Here is a 26,426-nt window from a genome sequence, read left to right as displayed (position 1 = left end):
TTCATTATGTATGCACATTCATTGAGCTATGCTAATTGAATTTAATTACTGAAATAACTGAATTTTTTCAATGATATTCCAATTTTGAGAAGCACCGTGACACAGTCACATCTGTTGCTATTCATTACGTAGGTATAAAAAAAAAAAAAAATAAAAAGGAAAATACATTTCCAAGGCTTCACTGAAAGCTATAGAGTGTAATTATGTTTGTGGGGGGGAAATATGGTGGATTGATTGCACAGCGCACATTTACAATAATGAGCCACTGACGTATTGTTAAATCATAATTAATTTCTGTCTTTAGAATTTCTGATCAGCCACACTTGGTGCTGTTGTTGCGAGCGGCTGCGGTTTGAAGTGGTGGGAGATGTGAGCTGATGCGGTACTATAGACCTTGCAGCAGCAGCAGCTTCATTAGGGATTCACAGAGAGGCCTCTCCACGAGCCGCGGCACTCGCTTTGGCTCGAGGGCAGACTGGCCGTACAAAGCTGTGAGACAGACAGACAGACAGTGAGACATGCTTTGTGGCTGCAAGTTCTGGCCCCAGCAGCGGCAGTTCTGTTCATGCGTAGAGTTGCTGTAGCGGTGAGAAGCCCCCGACTCCTCCCAGCTGATTGGTGTAGCTTCATTAGCATGGACTAGGGCTCCTCCGATTAGCAGTAATTAAAGGGAGAAATCAGAGCTCCCGCCTGCAGTCCAGACACAGCCAGAGTCTGACACTCAGGCGGACGGCTGGAGTCTGTGCCAAGTCACCCCACCCCCGAAATAACCCCCGGGGTTACACCGGCACACACGCCTCCCACCCCCGGAGGGTGCACGCGGGGCCAGCGTTGTCATAGCGACAACAGAGGTGGGGAGGCTGGGGGGAAGAACCGTTTAATGAAGACGCTGATGAGAATTTATGAGGCTGCGGCGGCGTGCGTTTTACAGGGATACGACCCTTAGCCTATTACGCACCGCCTCCTGTGGTTCTACATCTATATTTTCACTTACACAAGCCAGAGCTGATCATCGGGTCGTGTGCTCGGGCAGGTGGCCCCAATATGCCGCACGTCCTCCCGAACCAAGGTAGCAGCTGGAGACATGTGGCACTGGCTGTCCAATAAACCTGATCCAAAATGTTTATTGTTTTCATTTAATTTAAACTGGGAGAATAATAATCTGCTAATGTCCTCTGAGGCACTTCCATAGAGACATTTTGAACAGAAATTGTTAGCAAGGAGCGAAGAAAAAAAAATGCACAAATGAAAAACAATTTTGCTGATTTTAAATAGGCATAAAGTGACCATTAAGAAAGGATAACTGCTTTTAAAGTTCACCTGCTGGGTGGGCCAATCATGACTAAGACTGTTTTGCTTGTGAACTTTTTTCGAACAAGGTGCAGTGTCAGACTTAATTCACATGGCATTTGATAACCTCTGAGTGCATGCATAATGGCAGCTGAGGAACGAGAATTTGAGATATATTTTGAAAAATATTTGCTGAAGCAAAATTGTACATGTTAAATGTTAAAACATAAGACAGTGTTTGGAGGGAAGAAGCACCTGTCACATCTCTTGACATCCAGAGATCAGAAAGTGACTCTTTGGTTAGCATATAAAGTCCCTCTCCATCACATGTATCCATGGCAACCATAGGCTGGATTGAATGATGGGTGGAAGTCCCCACCACTTCCATTAACTCTTCAACTTTCAGCACATTACCAGGACAAGAGACCACCCGCTGCTTCGTCCTTGTCGATTCAGGGAGATTGTTATTCAAAAACCATGGTAGTCTCTTTAATCTGGGTTTACATGCTGCATATGTTTGGAGTTGTAAATAATCCATCCTGTTATTGAACATACAAACTTTATTTGAAGGAAAAAGCAATCGTGCTGTTGTGTCTGACTGAATCGGCAAATATATTTTCTGCCATAACATGTTTTTGGAATTTTGTTCCAGTTTGTCTCTAGTGTTTTTATCTATGGGCTTCTAAAAAAAAACCTAAAAAAAAAAAAACTGAATTTAATTTTCTACCACCTTCAATAGAAATTTTAGTTGGTAAAATTTCTATTAGAGAATCTTTTCTCTCTATAAGCCTTTTCTTCAGTTCACCAGTTACACTTGGACTAGTGCTCACTAGGTCTTCTAGCATGCCTTAATGTGATTCAGTATTTTTAGTCAAATAAATGATATTGGATATCCAGCCAAGGTTTCCACAATCATAACTAATTTTTTCAAAGTAAGTCCTGTAAATGTGCCATTTTGTCTATGTTTTGCTGTCTATAGCTCCTTCTTCCAAAAGGTATCATTTTTTGGTAAGCCTGGAGTTTTGACTTGGTGTAAAACAAAGATCTTCCTCTCCCATGTTAGTGTTTAAAATCTACTTTATGTGCAGATGAAATGGTTTAATGTATTGGTACAGTTTCTTATTTAAAAATGGAAGGTTTATGATTGATTTGCAGACTCTTGTCACTTTCTTCAGCAGCTGAGAGCAGACCAAATCCTTGATGTGAGAAGTTTAGACATGGGGAAAAAAAATCACCTGTCAATCCAGAAGAAGACTCTTGTCACTGACACCTCATCAAGAACCCATTTTCCAATTCTCCGAATTTGAAAGTGTGTGACTCAGTGCATTTTCTTCTTCAATAACTAAAAGCTTAGATCTACTCTAAAGTTGGAGTTTTATTTGAAAATGATCTAAGTACATCTGAAGTTGCAGTGTCTGAAAGAGCCTTAACCATGATTACAGCATTGTTGTTCTTTTAGTGCCATTTTAAGGCGTCTTCCTATGTTTAAAGAAATGCTATAGTGAATTGCTATGTATCCCCTTAGACATTGGACATTGTAAATCTCTAAAAATATATATCTAAAGATGTTCAATAGATCCCTGGGAAAAGTGTTTTACTAGAGTAGAATAGGAAAACTGAAAACTTTGCTACAATTCCATCTCAAACTTTAGAGATTTGTTTATTGTAATTATTTATTTTCCTCCTCTGTTCTCACTGCCAGATGGAAATGGGTTCTCGCCCAGCCTTGTTTGCAACAGTTCCAGTTGTTGTTAAACCTCTTAATTATTACTCTGAATAAAATTTATGGACTTTTTTTCCCAGTAGCTCTTTATTTGTTGCCATTTCCTTAAATATTAAGATCAACACGCACTTCAGTGACATGTTCTCTTGTCTTGTGAATATTGGCTTCTGGAAAAGGGAAAGTCATGGATCCATCCATCCATCCATCCATCCATCCATCCATCCATCCATCCATCCATCCATCCATCCATCCATCCACCCATCCATCCAGCTTTCTTTCCTTTATTCCTTTGATTCATCCTTCCATCCATCATTGTTTTATAGTCTTAGCTTTTCTTGGGTGCAATATTAAGACTCTGACAACTTCAGGGAACTTTTATATCGATGTTGTAAAAGTGCTTTGAATCTGAGTCTAAAAGTATAGAAATCATGCATAAAAAATAAATGCAGTCAGTTTAAACGTGTGTTTCCTTTTGCCATAAAACATTGATTTTAACTTGATTTTAAGGCTTTTTTGTACATTTATGCCAGCAGTTTCAGTAAGTGTCAAGGCTGCAGTTTGTGCAACAAAGGCCTACATTTTAAGAGGGGTGTACTTTCTTTTCATCATGACTGTTTGGTCCTTTCTGTATACCTGTCAGAATGACTAGTTGAGCTTCTTTTAAATGTAGATAAACCAAAGCAAAATGTTCATGCAAAGGCCTAACAGAAAAAAAATAATAATTTTGACTCTTTTCACAGACATACCTGTATCCATTGTGTTAGCTTACCCGTGTGGCAGAATTCAGATGGATTTGCGTGGAAAGAAAATGTCCTGTAGAACCTGTGAATTTTCAGAGTGCTCCACTCTAAACACCTCTCTTTGTCCTTTCTCTGTCAGTCCCAGTGTCAGAGTCTAACAGCACACAAAGTCTCTTGTGAAGAGTTTCAATTATGAACGCTACCTTTGAATACCTTTGTTATTTTGCGGCAGGCCACATATCCCTGCCTGCCACCACTCATGTGTGACTTGATGTATTGTCTCAGTGTTTTCCCCCGCCTCTCAAAATTAATTGCAGTTTTATCTTTCTGCTAGATAAAAAAAAAAAAAAAATAGAAATGCCTAGCCTGCTTTCTGGGAGCACTTTAGTTAAAAAGTAGTGTGAATTCCAGTCGAATAAAACAATTAAAGATTTAGCTTCCTTGTTGTCTTGGTTGAGATTCATGTTGGTCTTTTATCTTTTCACTTAAAACAAAGCATTGCCATCAATTCCTCTTCACCAATTAGGTTCTGCTTTTAAAAACTCTGATCATGATGTGGCCATTTTATGTAGCTTCTTCTCACCCACGTGTCGCAATATTGCTCCTTTAAAAAAAAGACCAGCTCAAATATTTTAGATAACACCTCTCTGATTAATGCAGACTCATTCCCTCTAAGACAGTGAAAACATTTTCTCTGATAGTAGGTGGATTTTAATTATTACTGTGGTTACAAGCGACATTTTCTTGACTTTGTTTAATTAATTTTAGATGGCATTTTAGCAAACGTGTCAGGCATATTGGGACTGTCGACACAGCTGCTCGTAGAAAGCATCGCTGCTGTTTGCTGGAAGCAGTTAGGAACTAATCCCAACAAAATACTGGAAAACACGGCCAAAAGTTTAGATAAATTGGTTGAGCTTTATCTATATGTCTTTGTTTAGGACTTGGATTAATGAGTCTGCTGCTAAAAGCAATCAATATTGGATTTTTGGAGCTGCACTTTATCACAGCTTGGAGACTTTAACTAAACGTGGCTCTTATAGCGTTTTCACCACAGGTGAGTTAAGAACAAGTTTTAAAGGTGGCATAATTTTGCAACATCATAATTCAGAAAGTTTACCTAAGGACTGCCCAGTGTTTGCCTTTTTTTACGTAAGCAGGCACTGGATGGTATGTGTGCGGCACGAATGAGATGTGTGAGCTGCTGCTTACTTTTGCTCTTCACGGACTATCATGAATTCAACCATGGTTCACTGAATCAGAACTCAAATAAAGGCAAATATTTATTTGTTTCAAAACACCACTCGGTGCAATCACCGTTTATCGGTTAACAGCACCGTGGTGCCATTTCTTGTATTTGGTGCAGTGAAGCAGCGTGTTTGATCATTTGTAAATTTTATTTCCAGAGAAGGAGACGCGTCTTCGCTGCCTTCCAACAAACATGCAAAAGAAGATCCTCTCGTCAGACTTTCTAGCAGAAAACTAGCCTGGCACATCAACCTAAACTCAATTAATCAATCAACCAACCTGTCGAGCAAATCAGTATTTAAAGGGCACTTCCATAGAGTAACACAAAATGCTTCACGGGGTTTAAGACAACGTCAGTGTAGAAACAAGGTGAAAGGCGCATCATGGCGTTGGGGATCAAAACTGATGAGAAGACGGACGATCCAGTAAAAGCGTTGACAGAAGGCGCTCCGGTCAGACGAGACCAGTTTTGGCTTGTATGCACAACAATATATCTGGATACTCCTCCTCCTCATTGCCCGATTAAAACGACTTATGCTAGTTCTCACCCTAAATTATCTTCTACGCCCAAAAGACCGAAAAAACAATGCAGTGCGTTACTTGTCCTGAATTTACCCTTCAAGGTGACAATGAGTCTAAACATGTAAATAGGTTTAAAAGTTATCCCAAACAGCAAGAAGAGCAAAGAGGCTGATTTTAGCCAACAGAATCCTTGTTTCAACAACCATTTCATCAGATCACATGGTGCAAACAAACCCAACCCTCACACCCCTCAGAACAAACTTACCTGCCTTTAAAAACATTTTTAAAGATCTTGTTTTTTGTTTTTTTAACACTGTTGTGTCTGTGCAACTGTGAGTCTCTTTCTGCTTAAGATATAATTGAGGTGACAAGTAATAGCGCTTACATTGATGTTTACCGCTTTGAACTACACAACGAGGCAAAGCCTGGGTGGAGAACGAGGCCTATTTGAACAGGTTCATCTGGGAGGAAATCAAGAAAGAGACGACTGACACACACAAGAGCTTTAAATGGTTCCTCTCTGAACAAGTGATGAGCATGACACAACAATTCAAGTGTTTGAAGTACAATCCAAGAATGAGACCTTTTCTTGTGTCTCTGAGCTTCATCCGCCTGGAAATGTAGGATTTCGCACAAAAACGTCCAAGGGAGATGAGAAAATCAAGTGTCTTTTTTTTTTTGTTTTATCTCAGCCTAAATGCTGTTTTATTTCTGCTGAGAAAAAAACTACACTGCAGCAAATAGCGGTACGTTAAAGTCACAATCCAGTGTCTGGACAGACAAGATATTCAAACCAAACCCAGCATCTCATCTTCGACTCAAACGAAAGCGCTTTGTTCCATTATAAACGCTATCAGCATATAAATCAAAACATTTAAAAAATAAATGAGTTAAACCCCAGATGAGGGTGGATGTTTCCCTACCGTGCACACATCTTGTAAAATCACTTCACCGACAACAAAAACAGCTGGAGGATCTGAAAAATGAAAAGAGAAAAAAAAAATGATTTTTTTTTTTCTTTTTTCTTTTTTTTTTTGTTTTGCATACATTTCTCACCGCTCAACAATTCAAAGCTCAACCTCCAACGCTTTCCTATATTGAGCCTCAGCAACGGCCTGGCTCGCATATTATTATGAATAATTTATTGCAGCCTATTTCGAGGAGGCGAGCTGAACAACTATTTTTGGTGCATCCCACATTTGTTAAGTTTGCAGGTACGCGACACAGCTGTCGGTTTTCTCGTAAAAGGACTGTAAATAACGTTATCTTCTGCACAGATGCAATTTTGTTGTGATTGCTCACAACCCACTTTTATATATGTTCCAGTCCCTGGCAAGCAAAGTTTCTCTTCTATTTGATAAACTGTAGATAAAACAGATTGTATCACCAGGTGAGGGGTCTCCACAGAGGTATGGATCCTCAGATGCACTGTGGATAAGTTGCTTTTTTTTTTTTTTCTTTTTGTGATGCAGTTAAGAAATGACAGATGAAAGGATCACTGATGATCAAATCGAGCTTTGAAGCCCGAAGAAAACATTCGGAGAAAACTGCTCGAAGGAAATTAGTCCGTCAACTTTTCGCAGGAGTGGAGGGGTTGTTTCTGAAACTTGGGTTTTGTTTCCTTGCAACCAAACAGAAAACAAGTGATTCTTACCCCGTCTCCAGAAGTCTTCTTTGGCTCTGATGTCAGGTCTAAAAAAATATATCTTAAAAGAGCGCATCTCCATCAGTAGAAAGCAAGATCCTTTGTTTCTGTGTTACCAGGATGTAATTTGGTCATTTGAAGGACTGTTTTCTTGTACATAACCAGCCTGCAAATCTCACACACTCTGCTTTAATATCATTCTTGGAGACCATCGTCCTTCCAGTAAGTTCTGGGTCTTTTCTGCCTAGTGGGATGAAGCTTCTTTCTTTGACTCAGAATTCAGACGCCCTGAGGAAGAAGTTAATTTCAGTCACCTGTCTACGAGATCTCTTTCTTTTGGTTATAAAACATCTCATCACCAAAAGGTAGGTAAGGGCTGCAGGATAGGAGGACCAATGACACTAACCAAGACTGCGACAGTGCCTGCATTAGTGCAAAAAAGCCTCAAAACTGTCTCTTGTCTATGCATTTTTGCTTCATACTGTTGTATCCCAAAGACATAAGACTTTGGGGGACTTTGGCAGACATCTTGTGACTTTCTTGTTAATGTGGCCCCAGGGACATGAGCCTTGGATTTGAACCTGGTCTTACCTTTCAATAATTTGAGGGTTGATTTAGACTTGCCCCTCAAAGGCTTGAGACTTGAGTTTGAATCTCCCCTTAATTAATTGAAACTTGTCTTGAATTTCCCCACTTAAAATACTTGGGGCTTGAGGGATTCTGACATAGTTCTGATTTAATTTCCTAAAATAGAACCACCAATCAATTCCTCAGATGTTGTCCGAGGCCTTCTTTTGATATTAAAAGGTGGACTTAAATCATCATTTTGTCTATAAACAACAAAATAAAGACATTCTAGCTGTCGTTTATAATGTCTGATCAGACTTTCTGGAGGTCAAGATAAGACTGAGATGTCAGTTCCCATCTCTGCCCTTGCCAAGCCAGCCTCACCTATACTTTGCCTTTTGTTTTTCTTGTCTTCTTATCTTAAAGCGTCAAACTGTGCATACAACCTCCTTATGAATGCTCTCCAAAGCTTTAAGGAAATGTCATTGAACAAAAATACCTTTATTTTATGCTCTCTACTCAGATTGAACACACACGGGAAACAGGGATTTATCCCTTTCCTTTTCCTAACTTACACTGGCAACAGTGGAAATCTTTGCACTGCCATGTCAGGTGGAGTACTTGACCCTGGGATTTGTTCAGCTTTCTTTGCCACTATGATATGCACCACTCATTCCTGGCACTGCTTAGACAAAGACATCACTTTTCTGTCCTTTAATCTTAAAATACAAAAAAAGATGTCATGCAGTAAAAAAAAAAAAAAAAACAGAGAGAGAGGAACAGGTAAGCCTCGCAGTAAGAGCAGAGCCTGTTCTACCTCATGTTACCCTGAGGAGATGCTTACTGGAGAAACAGCAGCTATCACTGGAGACCATGGCGGTGACTTGGATGGTTTCCTGAGTACATTTGGATTTTGGTCTTTGTGGGAGCCAATCAATGCGTGTCAGACCTCCCTGTTGTGACAGCCATTAGCACTGGTCTCCCCGTGCGATGTGACATCAGTTGTGACATTGTGGTACGCTGTCATTTGCAGATGAGACGTGAAAGCTTCATGCACAGTGAGAAAATGTCTGGAAAAGTATGGAAATTTAATTTAAGTGTTGTGTAAGTATGGAAAAAATATATATGAAACAGGAATGTGTTTGCATTTCTGGGCTTTATTACATATACATAAATCCGCCATATCATCTCTGATTTTGGCGGATTATAAGGAGACCTAAAAAAAAAAAAAAGTAGTTGTAATCTTTGTATTTATACTATTTTAAATGTGTTACATTTTGATCGAGAACTCTCATCGTGAAAAATAAAGGAGAACCGTAGACATGTTCAGTGTTCTCATAATTGATACACTAAGGGTTGCCACAAAAGAACAGGTGCAATAATAGCTTCTCTCTGGCTCGCCATCCCTGTTGGTACCAAGGGAACATTTTTTATTTGTGCGGCCATAGATTTAAGACGAACCTGACAGGAGATTGACCCGGCTGTCTAACACAGACCAAAGTGAAGTAGAATCTCCTCCAGATGGTTGACGTCAAGAGAGGGCTGACTTTAATGAGCATTAACTTCTGCAGCTGCTATTTATTTCTCACTTGTAATAGAAGTTGCTCAGCATAAGTCACGGCGTGAGTACCGTGCATCAATTCTGCATCCATCCTCCACTGCAGAAGGATTTCCCCCCCCATCCCCTTAAACTAAAGGAAAATATTGGAGATAAAAAAAAAAAAATAAAAAAAAGTGCTTCTCTAGCCTGACAGTCTGCCCGTGCCCTCTGGGAGACAGACGGAAAACAAAATCTGAATTCAGAATAATTTCTGTTCTATGGAGATAGGAATGCAAACAGCATGACGTGATGGTTGTCACTCACACGGTCTTCAAGGAAAACAGGGAACAGAAGCGTTTGAGGAAACATCTTTTTTTTCTTATTTTTCTAGCTTTAATTTGATGTTGAAAGCATGTGCTGCAAATGTTCTGATTGTAGGGTCAGTTTGGAGTTTTACACCCCTTGATATAGTTTATATATTTGTTTATTTATTTATTTTTATAGTCTATAAAGGGGGTGGCGTCCGATTGGGCTGTGGACCTGAGCTCTTTTTTTTTTTTTTTTTGTTCTCCCTTTCGCATTGCCAACTCCAGCTGTCACACTGAGGGACAATGGACAAGAGGAGGGGGTGTGTGCTCGCTGAATGGAAAAAATAAACTGGAGAGCACTCCCTCCTCCCCATGACTCGTCATCTGCATTTGACAGGACCCCCGTTCTCCTCTCATCACCGCCCCTTTTCTTTTGCTTTCTCCTTTTCTGTCCCTGAGCGCTCCATAATCCCCCTTTCTCTCTCCTCTCTCTCCTCTCTCTCTCTCCCTGTTAAGTGCAGCTGTTGCTCTGCTTTGGGGGGCTCTCTCTCTCTCCTCCCTATCCCCTTTTATTTTCCTGCCTGATTGCTAATTAGGATAACAGTTTAGTGAGTTTTATCTCCCAAACTTGTTAAAGTTGCAATTTTCCACCCTTTCTTTTTTTTTTAGCCACACAGATCTGCAGGGAGCAACAGGGGGAAAGGTCTAATCTCCCCCCCCCCCTTTGTGTAGAATAAATCTGCCAACAACACGACATGACAACCATGCGACTTTTACCAAATTTTGGGCCTAAATTTGTGCCCATAGTTTACGTTATTGCTTTTAATTGAACCATTATAGATGTCGAGGGACCAGCAGGGAAAGTATCTCATCCTTAATTTCCCTTTGGGACAAGCAAAGTACATCTACATTTTCAATTTGAAATCTGACACTGCATGGCAACCAGGCCCACTGCACTGTTTGCCTAAACCACCAGGGCAAAACATAAACAACAACAGGAACAGCGTTTCAGGGAGGTTGATCACCTCGTTTTTTTTTTTTTTCTCCCGTCACGTTGATCTGAAGGAAGCAACAGGGAAAATATCAGATTTCCCCTTCAAACCAGCATTTCGCTGTAACCAGTTGCAACATGTAGAATGACTAAACTGTGAGAAAATTACAAGCAAATAAATAAACAAAAAAAATGTTAAAAGTACTTTTTCCGTCCAAATTTGCCATTTTCCACCCTTATTTTTGTTGTCCATCCGTCCTTCCCCTGCATTTCTGAAATCGGCAGCTCCAGTGACGCCCCTCTCCCCAGCAACACTTCCATTTATTCTGAGGAATCCCGAGGCATACCCACGATACAACGGGATATACATTTCCTCCAGCAAATTCAGGGTCTGCCCTGAGGAGACTTCCCAGTGGGACGTGCCTGGATAACCTGCAAAGAGCCTCCAAGAGATGAGCTGCCCCAAACTGACTCCTCTGTACATGCGGAGGAGGAGTAACTCTATTTCTAACTCATGGCACACATCTCGTGGCCGTAGGTGGAGGTTGGACCATGGAGGAGCCGGTGGATCAGAGTTTATAGGGCTTTTGCGTTTGACACTGCATGGCAACCCAACCCACCATAGACTCTGCCTAAGCTGCAAGGACACAAAGCAAAGCAAACAAACAAAAAGGCGACAGCATTTTTAGGGAGTTTTATCTCCAAAGCTTGTTAAACTTGCAATTTTCGACCCTTTCTTCTTCTTAAGCCTCACAGATCTGAAGCGAAAGCACAGAAAAGACTTAGCCAATTACGCATGATTTACATTATGGACCAGGCAATTGCCTTTTTTTTTTTTTTTTTTCTCAGAAAGCAGCTAATCTCCAGTGTAGCATTCATATACTTTACAACTACTGTACTGTGTGGCAGGCTCTTATTATGGCGCTCACTTCAGCTTTGAATGCAAAAAAAAAAAAAAAAAAAAAAAATCCCACTTTGAAGTAAAAGAGAACTGCCTTATTCCGAATCCCTGGGTGAGAGGTAGAGAGAGAGAGAGAGAGAGAGAGAGCAGTGGGGAAAGGAGAGCCTGAGAAAACAGCAATTCACACAGCAAACACAGAGACCCCTGGTAGCTCAACAAATGAGCGACTAGCCCCTGCATCCATTCATATCGGCCCTTTCGGCCCGCAAGCCTATTAGCCAGGCATCGCTCCTTGAACACTCACTGTCGACAACATGTGGAGGCATCGCTATAGCAACCGGTGGATATGACATGTGCAATGGACGGGGACTCCTGAGCTGCTGAATCTAAGGAGGGGCTCAGCCTTAACTAAATGATGGCAGAAAAAAAAACCCTCTAACCCCGCCACCTCCCCGTCTCTTTTCATTGGCACGGAGGAGCTGAAAGGACTCGGGGCTTCTGCACATTCTTGCAAAGCTCGGAAAATCAGGCGGGCATATCCCACATTCTTCCCCCCCCCCCCCTTTTTTTTCTTATTTTCTCTCTGTGTGTTTTTTTTTCTTTCTTTCCTCCTTTTTTTCTTCAACTATACGTGTTGAAGTGAAGCCGCGCTCTTTTGAGAGGTGGGGTGGGTTGGGGTGGCGTGGGGAGGTGGGGGAGACGCACGCATTGATGGGACGCTCTCGCAAGGGGACAGGTTTTGGTGAAGCGGACCGAGCTGGGACGCGCACAGACGCTTGTCGGAGCTGCGGCGAGTGTCAGCGGTTCCCGGCGCTCGCTGGAAATACGGAGGCGCGGCGTCAGGTCGCTCACTGCGTGACGCGGCGGCATGGATCTAGGTAACAATCTGTCCGAACGCACCGCCTAATCGCTCTTGTTTTTGACAGTCTTGATGCACGAAACGCGACGTTAGATGACTGGTTTTGTGATTACCTTGTTTAGTTTGTTTGTTTATTTATTTTTGCGAGATTTATATCATTTTAAGAGTCTTTCTCGTGTTGCTTCATTTCATGTTATATTTAATCTTCCTCTAAAAGCTCGTATTTCAGGAGAAAGGACTAGTTTTGAGTGTGCTGATGTTGTTCTGGAGGCAAAGTTTCTGCAGGTTCAGCCTCATTAACGCCCAGCAGCAGGTTCAGAAAGTTTGCAAATGAGAGAAGCTTCACATAGAAAATGTGATTTAAAAAAAAAAATGGATCTTACTTGTGTGCATAATAGAAATAATATTTTATGCTTCCATTTGGCATATATTTCCTGTTTAAAGCTAATCTTTATTTCATTTGAAATATCGACTGCTGTCCTTATCTTTTTTTCAAATTAGGTCCTAAACACCTCAACATTTTCTCCATTTTTTTTTTTTTTCTGTAAAAATGTGTGCGACTTTATGGAACGTTAAAACTATGAGACTAAATTGTAGCATACAATCTGTTTTATTAAACTCTGCTGTATGAGCACATAAAGTCCTCATTTTAACCATGTGGAATAATTAATCAGCAATAGCAGCTGCGGTTGGGAAATCTTGATTTTAAGGGTTATTGTGACTCGTCTCTGCCCGACCTTTCTCTTTATCATTTGAATAATCCAGAGCACCGAAATCCATCTGCCCCCTTGTCTCTTTCCCAGATTGGCTCATTCTCCACAGGAGCAACTTCAATAGAGGGAAGAAGAAGAGGGAGAGGGTAGTTATTGAAATGGGGAGCCGTTTTTTTAGGGGGTTGGGGGATGTAACACACATCACACATAAAGAATATGTTTAAATCCGTTAGATTAAATATTTTGATGCTCTAATATTTTGAAGAAAACCTTAAAATTATATTTTATGAAAGAATAAGCCTATTTACCATGCTAGATTTTTTTTTAAATAATATAATTAGTTTAAAAAACATATCTAATGTTTTAGGGCTTTTTTTTTCCTGTGGAAAGTTTTTCTTTAAATTAAAAAAAAAATAAAATAAATTGTATTTGAAAATATGAGTAAGCCAAAAAGCTTTAAGGTTGATCAGGCCCATAATTGTAAATTCTATCCTCATCTTTTTTCCTCCTTTTTACAAGCTATTTGTCCTCTTTTTTTATCTCCTTTCTGTCTCTCCCTCGCTTCTTCCAGCACGATTATCGCCTTCAAACAGTCTTTTATGCTTCCGTTGAATTTCAAGGCTTTTTGCTCCCACAGTGGAGGTGCTTTTCCAGTCGTTTCAAGGTGAATATTTTTCAAGAGTAGCCAAAGATAAGAGATCGAAGGGAAAGATTCTTATAAAAGAAAAAAAAAATTCTAATGTAAGAAACAATTGAACTTCCAGAGATTTGGAACTTGGGTTCTTAAGCACTCTAATGATATTTTGATGGGACATAAGATAAAATTGAGTTTTACGTGATACGATTTTGACTTCTGTCAGAATTTACAGTGAGACAGGAAACAGTTTGTGTTTATCTGCTCACTGAGACAGACGATCCTTTGGATGGAGGCCATTTCTCTCCTCCGCAATCGGGCCTCTTCGAACCCCGCGCTCTGTTGTTTTCCAGCCTCTTAATCCCTGATTGAAACTACATGCTGGAACCTCAGCTTTTGCAATCAACAGTGAACGCTGTCAGGCCCAACACGGCGCACTGAGCAGAGCCGTCTTGCTAAACCCCACTGGCAGTTATCAGCCACAAGGTCAAACCGGATTGTTGCTGGTCTGAGGTAGAAGTGTCTCGTTTCTGGAAATGATAAGTTGTAGCAATCCTTCAGCATGCCTATTAGACCCCCCTTCAGGCTAAATGTCAAAGCTCCTCCAATTTTTTTTTTTTTTTTTCAGATTCACTTCTGCCCATCAATCTCTCAGTATTGCATGCAGACAATTAGGAGCCTGCTGATGTATGTGTTCGTTGTTTATTGATATTGCCCTTTTTGCAGATGCATAGCTTCTGCAGCCGGGAACATTAGATCAAAAATGTGTGCATAGCTGGCTTTTTCAGAAACCACCTCTTTTCACGTCAATCGCAGAGACAGTAAGGATGATTTATGGGGAGGAAATTGTTTTTTTGAAATCTTTCCTATTTTGAAATCTGGCTCGACAGGACGCTTTGCAATCAGTGAAGAAAATCTTACTTGTTCAGCCTCGCTTTTTGAGCTTTTGATGTGGATTGGAAGCTCGCATGGTGCACTGATTCATTTCTGGGTTTCTGTGAGGTTTGACTAGTTGATTCTGAATACGAACAATTCTGATGTGTTTATTTTAAGGACGATAACTCATGGCATGTTCTGTAGGTTCTTTCATGCAGATGCTTTGCTGGAGACGATTCAAAACAATAACGTAGTTTTGAATCTTACGGAGAATAAGGAATTACAAGCCTATCCCAATATATTCATCTAAACATCACTGACCTTTATCTGATTTTCTTTTTACTAAAAAGTAGTGCGTTAAAACATGTTATTGGTTGATTTCTTTACATGCCCCAAAATGGTGGAAATTCTTTTTTTATGTATTTAATGAGCAGGGAGGGTGGGAGTGGGGGGAAAAATCTGATTTTTGACCTGCTGACCACCAGTCAGAACCAATTAAGGATTCTGATCTCTGCCTGATAGATTGGTGCATCTCTAATGTGGCCTTAGCAGAATATAATCTAGGATCCCAATTTGAGTTAAGCCCATCACCCACCAGGCACCACAGCAGCAAAAATACTGTTTGCATGCTGTGCATGTAGCAGCTCTTGCTAGTAAGCCCACAATTAAATTGACTTTATCACACAATCTGCTTTGCTTGACCCTCAAATTTGCTCACCCCACAATATTTATTAAATAACTTGCATAAATAAATTGTGAAGATAAAACTGTTTCTCAGTCCTACGTGGAGATGCAAGGAAGTCTGAAGTGAGCAAGCAGCTTTAATTGGTTGTGCTAACAAGCAAACTCACGCACAAGGATAAGAAAATATTAAAGAACAATATGCTACTGCATTACATGATGACTCTTGACATAATGTTAAAACTAAATTTGAATTTTTTGGTAGTTTTTTTTTTTTTTACATTTTTAATTCTAAACATTTAAAGCCATTTTAATCTAATTCCAGTCTATCTAGTTAGTTTAAACATCACAAAATTAGAGCAAATGTCATCTGAAAGTGATAAACAGTTTGTCTGAATATGGAGTCATTTAAATTTTGGTCTAAATTCAACTCCTGTCCATGTCCTTCCAGTTCAGTTCAGTAACTCTCATATGCTATTTAAAATGCATAATTCATTTAAAAATATCATGTAAGATTGAAAAAATATTGTTTGTTATAAAACTTCAAATCAAAATATGAAAGTAGGTTCATTATTTGCAAATGTTACAACACAGATTTTTAACATTCTTACTGTACATTAGAAGTCTTCAGCGCCTCCTAATGGTCTGGAGGTTGCCAAGTAGCAGCTAGATTTACTCTGCTTTCTTTTGGCCCTATTCTAATTAACCACTTCTTAATATTGCTTCAAGAAATTACTGCTGGCTAATAATATTCTTGTCAATTGAGACTAAAAACGTAATTCCCCACCCCCGTCTTGTTTAAATGCATCAAACTAAGAATTCACACAGGTTTTCATCTGTTACTGCATAAACCCACACCTTGTACTTTCATCACCTATTTACATGTTAAATAAAGGTTTCATGAAGGTTAAGGTTATTCTGAGAAGTGCAAATGAGGATAATCTTCTAATTCACAAATTTTCTGTGGAATTTAAACCTACTACCAGCATCAAAAAAGAATATTTTTTTGTTACATTTCTCAGTCCTTTTAAATTCTGGAAAAAAAAAAAAAAACTAAGAATGTAAGGGATTTTAGTTCAGTTCAGTTAAATTTAACAGCCCTGAATTACAGGCACAGTCACCAAAGGGTTAGAATCAAATACAGCCATGCAGAATCTAATTCAGGTCAAATAAAAACAGTTTTTTTTTTTCTGATACAGTTCATGGTTACAGTCATATTCAGATCCAGATACATGTATTGCAATTCAAATCTATATTCTAGCTATCCCATTAAATCAAAGTCAGCTGGTGATATGAAGTCAAAGTAAAGTAAAAAATAAAAAACATAGCAGCTAATTTGCTTATATCTTGGGCTAACTACCAATTAAATGAACAATATCCACTCTTGAATGAAGTTAGGTCTATTTTGTGATATATTTCTCTATTTGTATCATTAGTTTCACTTTTTTGTCTTTGTTTTTCTTCCAACACGTAAGCTGTTACATGTTCGAAATAAACTAAATTGAATTGAAATTGCTGCTAATAGCTACTGTTGGCTATCAAGCCCCTCAAGGGAGTTTATGATGACAATTAGAGAGGCACCAATCAATCGGCCAAAGATCTGACTCGCTCGATTTTTTTTTTTTATTAATTTGTTGTGATCTATGATAAGCAGGCCAATTGAACAGAAATATGTGATCTTTTCCCCAATGCATTCAAACTAAAAAAATATATATGTTTTTCAGAAAATAAAGGGAAATAATCTTGTGAAGCCATCGTTATTTTGTTGGATTCTGATACGACTACCTCTATCATAGAAGCTGAAACACATTTATTTTTGTTTGATCGAGTCTTTCTGACCCTGTGCTAGCCCCTGGCAGACCTCAGTAAAAACCAACTCGGTATCTGTCAGGAGAAGCCTGATCTCGCTATTACAAAATATGGTCTTTATGTTTAAAGTGCCATAGTTCCTACAGATATATCTTTCTGGCTGTATTGGCGTTCAGATTTTATTTGAAAGCTTTTTCATTCTTCTACTGGTGGATGCACTTTAGCCTACCTGTGTGTCCCCTCAGCCCTGCTTTTTTGCCCAGAGCCTAATCCAGCCAACTCAGGACCAGAGGAGCTAATTAAGCACAAGCTTTTCGTATCCCAGCATCCTGCAGCTGCACGGTGCCAGGGTGGCTCATGCCAGCACTAAATGGGGTTGTAAATATCTGTAGTGGGCCTCAGACAAGAGACAGCAGTGGGCAGAGGTTGGTAATGGGGGCTGACTGAGCCTGAATGCACATAATGAGGCGGCTATCAGGGACGCCTAATGAGTAGGACCAGTCAGACGGTGGCTGTAAATCCAGATATTCTGTATTTGAAAGTCAAAATAAGCTTCCGGGTGAAAATAAACAAATAAATAAATTCTCTCCTGACATGGAGTGGGGGCCGCATCCATGTAGAAAAAGTCAAGGAAGCATAGTTTGTTGCTCTGACAGCGTGTTCTCTCTCTGTTTGTTCTCCAGAGGGGCAGCCTGACCCAGATCCCCGTGGTGAAGGAGACCAGGGTGGAGTCTGGCCAGTTCTTGCTACTCTCCGTCCTCTGCATGCTCTTCATCCTGGTGGCGCTGGCCGTGTCCGCCACCTTCTTCTGCGTCCGCCAGCGCTCGCACCTCCACATGAAGGAGAAGCTGGCGAGCCTGGGGACTGACACCAGCCATGACGCCACCGCAGCCTATCAGGTTAGTCCCAGCCTCCCCCCCTCTCTGTGCTGCCAGCCAATCAGACGCCAGAATAACCAGTCTGCTCTCTGCTATTGGTGGAAAACGCAGCGTGCTCATGTTGGGTGAATTATTCTGTGAAAGTGTGTTTGGAGACCCACATCTGTATTTGAGATCATCCGAATTGATCTCCGTTTTCTGCCTACCTTTTTGAGGAAAATTGTGTGTGCGTGAACCTGAAAGCATGCGATCGGAAACGTGTCTCCACCCTGACCTATTCCCACTGTTCCTCCAAAGCAGCAGGCGGTCTGCTCCGTATTGATTTTTGCAGGGTTGGGACTCAGCTGTGCCCAGCGTGCCACTCCGAACACATTTATCCGCATGTCGAGTTAACATTTTCAATGTTTAATCAGGCTTCTGCAGGGCTGCTCTGAGAACGTGTTAACACTTGCGACCCCAGATGACTTTTGCTGGAAAGAAGAGAAATTAGCATGAATGGGAAATCACACTTTGCCGAACAATTATTAAATTTGAGCTCTGTTAGTGTGTATTTCTTGCTGGCTCTGAGACTGGTGCTCAGGCGTTATACAGGGTGGCTTCTTCTTCTTCACAATATATGATAATAAAAAAAAAAAGAATATTCAATTAAATTTCATTATAGTTAGGTAGGTAATATTAACATTGCAAATTACTTTCTCGGATTTATTGCAAATGGGATTATTATTACAATGTTTAACTGCAATGTTAAAACTGCAAGGATTCTAATATAACGCAGTCCTGCAGAAAAAAAAAAAAGAGACTTTTTAATGATTCTTGTGTCGGGTCCCTGCTTGTGATTTGGCCTGTTTTCCTTCTCATTAGTAATCTGAAAGGCGGGGGCAGCAGTGAACCTGTAATCCTCTGACCTGTGCTCCTCTTTGTCTCTCCCCTGGCACTGACTGTATGCTCCTTTTTCTTCTTCTGTGGAAAAAAAAAATAAAAATTGTCAGCTCCAGCAGCACAGCACTGGTGCTTTTGCAGATACGCTGAGAGGTGGGATGAGTTATGAGGTGGACCTGGATGCTGCCCCAAGGCCAGGGCCCTGGGCACCATTTGATGGCTGTAATCATTAAAGTCTGATGGTGGAAAAGCTGATCCAAAACCAGGAGCTTAGGAGAAGGAGGAGGAGGGCTGTGCTCTAAAGGGAAATATCACTGCGATTCATCATGAGATAGCGTGCGCTTTCATGAGGCATTTTCTCTGGCCTGCGCTGTCCTCGTCGTTATTAATTGGGTGTGAAAATTAATTTTGTGGAGAGAAAAAGGGAGCTGCTTTGCCTCCTCAAAAAAAAAAAAAAAAAGAAATCAAACATGGTGGGCTTCGCAGATTATGAATTCCAAATGCAAATATCAAATGAGATCACAGCTCGAGGAAAGAAGCAGGGGGAAAATAGAGGCGGAAGATTGCACACAGTTTTATGATGCTGTGCTACAGGGAGCTAATGTTTGCACTGAGGCATGATGGGAGAAGAGCTGAGTCATTAGGAGAGGTGTGGGGCTTTTAGCGGGAAACATTCAGATATTAATCAGAAGAAAGCATTAGATGGCTTTTTGTTTTAATTATTTATTTGGTTTTCTGCAGTGATGCAAGACAGAACAGACTTTGCAATATGCCTAAAATGAGCATCACGACATATTTATCACCTTTAGGTGTGTCCCACCCAAACCTCTAAATATAACCTCAGCATTGTAAAACTCCAGAATTGTTGCTTTAAGTTTTTAGTTTAGTGCTTCACCCTATAGATAGAAGTGCCTCTCTTTTGGCCACACCTGTGAATTTGCTGACACTCCCCTGACACAACAGCATGGCAGCCTTCATCTTCTTAATGCATGAATCAAAGAGCAGGGAAAAAGCTGTAATTTGTTTCTCTAGATTTTTTTAAATTACTATTTTATTTGCAAATCTCATATATTTTTTGCATTTTCATAATTTTTGCATTTACATTCCAAGTGTGTGTGTGTGTGTGGGGGTGTGTGTGTGTGTGTGTGTGTGTGTGTGTGTGTGTGTGTGTGTGTGTGTGTGTGTGTGTGTGTATAGCTAAATGTAAAACTAAGCATGAAGGTTCAATTGTAATAATTCATTTAGAGAAATAAGTTGAATAGTTTGATTTAAAAAAGACTTGTATGGATTATTTATTTATTTATTCATTCATTCTTTTATTTATGACAACAGCAAATAAATGACCTAAATAGACTAGTTTGTAAAATATAAGCTTTCTTTTTTTTTTTTTTTTTGGGTGCCACTACAAGTTGATCAGTGGTCACCATCTGGCCATCCAGTTGAAAAGCCTTCTGGAGGCAGCACTGCTTTGCTGTGAGATGTTTATATTTTGTGCAATCTGACCAGTGGTTGAATTCTCCCAATGTATTTCTATGTTTGGAGGCGAGGGCCACTCCCATAGATTTTCTTGCCCCTTCAGTGAGTTAGTTGATACAAATTGATTTCCCCCAGTGTCTGTCTATTCTGGCCAAATAGGAGTCTAAACGCTCCTATTTGTGGAAATAATACAGTCTCTGTAGATGGAAATGTGTGATGTAAATGCAGTTTTGGGCCCATTCTTGAAAAATGGGAGGAAAAGAGAGAGAGAGAGAGAGAGAGAGAGAGAGAGAGAGAGAGAGAAAGTCATTGTGTGGTATTAAGGTGCAGCATTTCTACTTGAAAAGGCGCAAGCTTCCTCAGCTCGTGTATTTTTGACATAATTAGTATAATCTTTATAATCCACAGGGATAAGCCATTAATCTACAGACAAGTGAGCAGAGATACAGGATTTTACGAGGTGCATTTATAGAAGTCGGCTCCTCACAGCGTAAGGATAAGCACGTAAAATACACCAGCAATTGTTACGTGTATGACAGGGATATGAAATACATGACAGCTTCCAAAGGGAAGTAAATAAATAAATAAATAATATTCCTGATTATTCAGTCTTTCCACATCACGCTCTGTAACTCCTCCCCCTACAGGAACTGTGTCGCCAGCGCATGGCGATCAAGACGTCGGAGCGCGTGGAGCGGCCTGAGACCCTGCGTCACTCTCGCCTCAACAGCGTGTCGTCCCAGTTCAGCGACGGCCCCGTGGCCAGCCCGTCGACGCGCAGCAGCACCTCCTCCTGGTGCGAGGAGCCGGTGCCGTCCAACATGGATATCTCCACAGGTCACATGATCCTGGTAAGGCTGAGAACGTCTCAGTGAGGATTTATGGGATAAAGACAGTGTCGAGGAAGGAGACTCAAGTCTGAGGCGGGAAATTCCTGAAAATGACATTCATGGGTGTGAGATGTGGTCAACTTTAACCCAAAGTCAAACTTTCAGTTCAGTTTATTTTCCACATAATTTTAAAGCACCTTTAGCACCACGGCATGCACTGCAGCTCCAGTTCAAATAAAGATTAGAGGCAAATATAATGAAATGAATCAAATTCCTTCAAGTGTAATTCAGTCACACTGAGATTCAGTCTCATACAGTCCAATTTACAAGACAATACTGTCCAGCTGAGTAGATCGCATAATGGCATTTGGCAAAATGTTATCTGCCCCTGGGAGCCCCACTAATAGCATCAAGCCACCGAACATAAATCTGACATGCAGAGCAAGGATGTGATGAAACAGTTTGGTGAGAAATCGATTTCAGAATTGGCAAAATCCTTACTATGAGTACAGGACATGAGTGAAAACTGAAAGGAGCAGAGAAAATGAAATGATAAAGCAGGTTTCCTTCTTTAACACTGATAAGGCACTGCTTAGTAGTCATGGGGAAAAAAACGAGAAAAAGAGTCCATGCACAGGGAAAGCCTGCATGAGATGATATAGAAATGGTGGCTAAATAGGATCTGGTTCAGGTTTCACAAGTCGGCCATCGTTCCGTTTCTACTTTTCAACTTCCCTTTCAATGAGACGCCAGAGAAAGTGAATGACGTTTCCTCCACTTATTTGGAGCGTGGAGTTATGCAGCTCCTCCCTTCCCCCACATGTTGCTGCTCGCTGCCCATCAGCTGACTGAAAGAAGCATTTTTTAAATTTATTTTCCAGTTCTTATATATTTTTTCAAAAAAAGGTTATTTCGAAATAACTCAAGTCAAGACAATCTCGATGTGGAAACTCAATCAGCGCCACACTTTGCTCATAGATTCATAATATTTTAGAAACGACCGACTACAGGTTGACTTAATTGAGCAGATAGCCTGACTAAGTAAGCACCAAATATCAGCTGGCCGTGCTACTCTCTAAATGTTTCTGCTTACGTCTGTGTATCAGAGTTAAAGTGTTGATACATTTAAAAATGCAGTATTTTAATATTAATTATCTTACGTTGTTATTGTAGAACTAGGAATAATATTTGCTTTAAATAAAAGCAAATAGATTCGGTCTGTGGTCTTGCTTTAAAATGTTTAAAAGCATTATTTTTATTTGAGGTAATCACATTATGAGAATCTCATTCTAAAAACGATAGAGTTTCTTTAGCTTTATATATGTATTTGAAGGACCATGTTGAGATCTTAGATTGATTTTTCTCACGTTAAGTTCTCATGAATGCATCTCTACTTTATTTCTGCAGTCGACATCTAGTCTCGCTTTATTTGAAGAATCCTGTTTTCGTTGTTTATTCTTTCATTTCTCTTCCTGCTGTTTTTTATTTCGCCTCTTGTTTTCTTTTATCTTGGCCCCGTTGCCTCCTTCCACCAACTTTCTTTGTCTTTTTCTCAATTTATCACTCCAATCCTGCTCTATTGCTCCTTGTAATTTTCATCTTCCGCTCATCGTGTTTCCACCTATGCCGCTGCAGCTCAGTCCAGGGATCGTCTCCTGAGATGAGAGCGACAGAAAATTAAATCTCAACACCTATCTGATTTTTCCTGATGTTTAAAAAAACGTGTTCATTTGTGCATATTTTATTCCTGTTTTTCTCCTAAATGAGAAAGCTCTCACAGAGACACAGTGGACAGTTTTAATTTTGTTCAACTTTCATTCAGAGGAAAAAAAAAAGGGAAGAAAAAAAACAGCTTGATGGAGGAGATGGATAGATGCCTCGCAGTGTTTCCATTAATGGAGAAAGCATTCATCACACTGCATGTCTGGCTTTTATACTGGGAGGCTGTAATGAATGAGAGGGAATCTGAGTAATGCCTCGTATTTGGTGGTAATAGATGGGTTTTGTTGCACTTGTCAAGGCTTGTTTGTGAAGCCCCCTTTGAAAACACTGACAATAGAAAAGCATTTAGCTGAGCAAATAACAAAAGGAGCCGCACTGAATAATTTCTAGGAGCTGTTGTTATTATTAAGCCTCGTTTCTTCACAGCAGCAGTGCAAGGATTAGACTACAGAGAAGGTAAAAATGATAATAATGAAAAGGAAAAAAAAGAGAGACACGCTGGGACCTTTGCTTCTCTCTCCATGCTGTGATTGACATGGAGGTGTCCTATAGAGGGGGCTCTTCTTTGAAATTCTCCCATCATCTTAACGTGAAACCATGTGTGAGATTGCCTTGTTATCGCTGATCTCAGACCTATATTTCCCCTCCTCATCTCTGCTCTCCTCTGCTCTCACATCGTGCAGAGCTAGATGATGAATACTGAGCTCTCCAAAGCTTACTGGGGTGTTTTTCTCTCTCCTTTTTTTTTTGGTTTTTTTCTTTAGACTCGGATCACCTCATTCTCACACACACACACACTCACACTTTGTAATTCTTTCAGAATAAATGTTGCACCCCACAGCGCAGCCCACCCCTTGAGACTTGCATAACGACTTCAAACTTCAGAATTGAAATTGGATGTTCTGACTCATCTGCTGGGTGTGTCTTTTTTTTTTTTTCCCCGTTTTTTTTTTTTTTCTTTTGACGCTTGGGCACCCCTCTAGTGTCTGACGATTTGCATCTTCTTTCCTTTTTTCCTGTTTCAGCTGCTCTGTGGTGCTGTAACTGGCACTTTTTATCTTCTGAGTGGTTAAAAATATCGGAAAAATTATAATGGAAAAGCAGCTTGTGGCTATATTTCTGCAGCGTTAGGCTGTTTCAGCACCATGGACAGCGCAGTAGTCTCACCAAGTTTGTGGACAAACAGGCTTTTTTGTTGCTTTTTCTTGATCTTATTACAGTGCCTTGTGCAGAAATATTCATGCCTCTTGAATTTTTTCACACTTTCATTATTTTGTCATTCTTTGTCACATAACTACAGCAAACCTGTTTGCATATTATTAGGATTTTGCGTAAGAGACCATCGCAAAGTAGCGCATGATTGTGAAATGGGAGGAAAACATTTTTACAAACACAAATGTGAAAACTGTGGTCTGCATACATAGTCTAGTCTGACGACACCGACACTGCACATCAACTTAAACACACCATTCCTATGATGACACATGGGAGTGGCAGCAGCATGCGTGGGGATACTTTTCTTCAGCAGGGATTGTAAAGCTAGTCTGGGCTAAAATGGCTGAGACATAAATCCCATTCAGAATCTGATCCAAAAGTTTAAAAAAAAAAAACAAAAAAAACTCTAAACTATCCGACTGAACTTGAGCTATTTTGTAAAGAACGTTCATAGCTTCATTTTTTAAATGAGCAAATGTGTTAGAGACATACCCTAAAAGATTTGCAGCTGTGATAGGTATTGGAGCTGAATACACATGTACACCTCTGGTTTTTTTTTTTAGATTTAATTTCAGCTTTAATTATAAAAACCATCCATTGTTTATGTTCCACTTGACAATTAAGGATTATTTTCTGTTAGTTCTCCAAATAAAACACCTCAGAAATGCATGGACCTTTGTGGTGTGAGGTTGTAATATGAAAAAATTAGAATATGTTCATTCTTCCAATGGACTTTACCCATCTTGTAAAAATAGATAAGTTGCTCCAGGCTCTTTGCTGTTTACCAGTTTTCCCTTTTTTTTCATTTTTTTTTTCAGAATGATAAATTATTTGCCTAGCAGGAAAAACAAAATGCTCTGTTTTCCTTTTTTTAAATTTAGTTCCTGAGCAAAAAAAAAAAAAAAACACAATTTGCTCTCCCATTTAAGACCTCTTTTGTTCAGCTATTATTTGTTGCACAAAAATCACTCTGCACATTAATACCCCCTTCTTTTCCACACGCCTCACAGCTGCTTATCATACCATAAAGCCCCCGGCCCAAACTGCTTGCAGCATTTTAATTCGACAGGGACGTGTTACCTGTTGTGTCTTGTCGTGCCTTCATCCCAATTTCATCCCTCTGCTGCCGAGGAGACCGCTGCTTAGGAAGGATTAGACATTGTTTCCCTGACACACACAGGCCTCCCATCCCCAGCCCTCTGATTGGCAGACATAATCCCCGCCTCCTCAAACCCCACTATTCACCAAGCCTTCGTTACCCTGTCTCTGGAATATGCCACGGTCCACTGCCTCCCTCCTAAAAAAAAAAAAAAAAAAAACGGAGGACTGAATACAGGGGCTCTGCTGGCTGCATCGCATTAAGCTTGCAAAAAAAATTATGAATTTGGAATGCAATCGATTTGGCGGCTATCAGTTGAATATATGCAATTCAGACTGGATGCATGGAGTACATGGAGATGTAATGCTGGTCGGCAGAGGGGGAGGTGGGCTGCAGAGGGTACTTGTGTGGGGTGACAAAAGTGCAGTGAAAAGTGATTCCACTTTGCGTAGAAGGCGACCAACTCAGCATATGCAAGCTTGCGTGCATTATTCACTGTTTAAAACTGATGGATTTTGTTCACATGCAGCAAAATAATTAATTTTTATTATTATTATTATTATTATTCAACTGCAAAAATCTCTGGGAGTGTGACTTTTTCAAAGACTTTAGAGCCAGGGTGTCATCTTTGTAATCTTTTTGTACCGTTTCTCAAAGCGAGGTTCTTGAAAAGCCATGTTGTTTCCCAGGTTTGGATAAATAAGAAGCAAAGAAAGAAGGGGATGAAAAATATTTTAGTTTAAGTTTAATTTAATATATAGAGAGTGTTGATAAATTAACATGTTTAGAAAATGAAGTAATTTTTTTATATGAATTTAAACAAGTCAAGCAAGTTTCTGTCAAACTCTTTTTCACAACTCTCTTGGTCTCAAGCGCAGCTTAGATCAGTTCTTTAAACTGATTTTGATACCAAACACAGCACTTTTTTGTTTTTGTTTTTAACCTTTAAAAAGAAAATAAAGAAAAATAGATCACAAAATGAGTTTGAAGTTGGTTCAGATGCTAAAACAAACATGAAATGCCACAATGCTGAATAAAATGCCAGCTTCCACATGGCAGTGCATCATGGTTTTTAGAGGATTTAGTTCATAACAAGTGAAGAAATCAGCTTTAGTTGTGTACAAAAGCAAAGAAAAATCACTTCCACTTTGTTCTCTGTGAAGACATTTTAACTATACATATATAATATATATATATATATATATATATATATATATATATATATATATATATATATATATCAGAATATATATATATATATATATATATATATATATATA

The 26,426-nt window shown here is 39.8% G+C and overlaps 1 protein-coding gene across 1 annotated transcript in view; it reads left to right on the top strand.

The window, feature by feature from the left end:
* The window catches only part of LOC106963291 (receptor-type tyrosine-protein phosphatase N2-like), a 141,837-nt gene that overhangs the window by 79,854 nt on the left and 35,557 nt on the right, over window positions 1-26,426 (top strand). Inside the window, exons 10-11 of the mRNA XM_015058125.1 lie at window positions 17,731-17,946; window positions 20,928-21,131. Of these exons, the coding sequence (XP_014913611.1) occupies window positions 17,731-17,946; window positions 20,928-21,131 (420 nt within the window). The remainder of the gene's footprint in view (window positions 1-17,730; window positions 17,947-20,927; window positions 21,132-26,426) is intronic.

Source organism: Poecilia latipinna, unplaced genomic scaffold, assembly GCF_001443285.1.
Source record: "Poecilia latipinna isolate Pla-1442-1.1 unplaced genomic scaffold, P_latipinna-1.0 Scaffold1518, whole genome shotgun sequence".
Classification (NCBI taxonomy): domain Eukaryota; kingdom Metazoa; phylum Chordata; class Actinopteri; order Cyprinodontiformes; family Poeciliidae; genus Poecilia; species Poecilia latipinna.
This window is presented reverse-complemented; position numbering and strand designations above follow the sequence as displayed.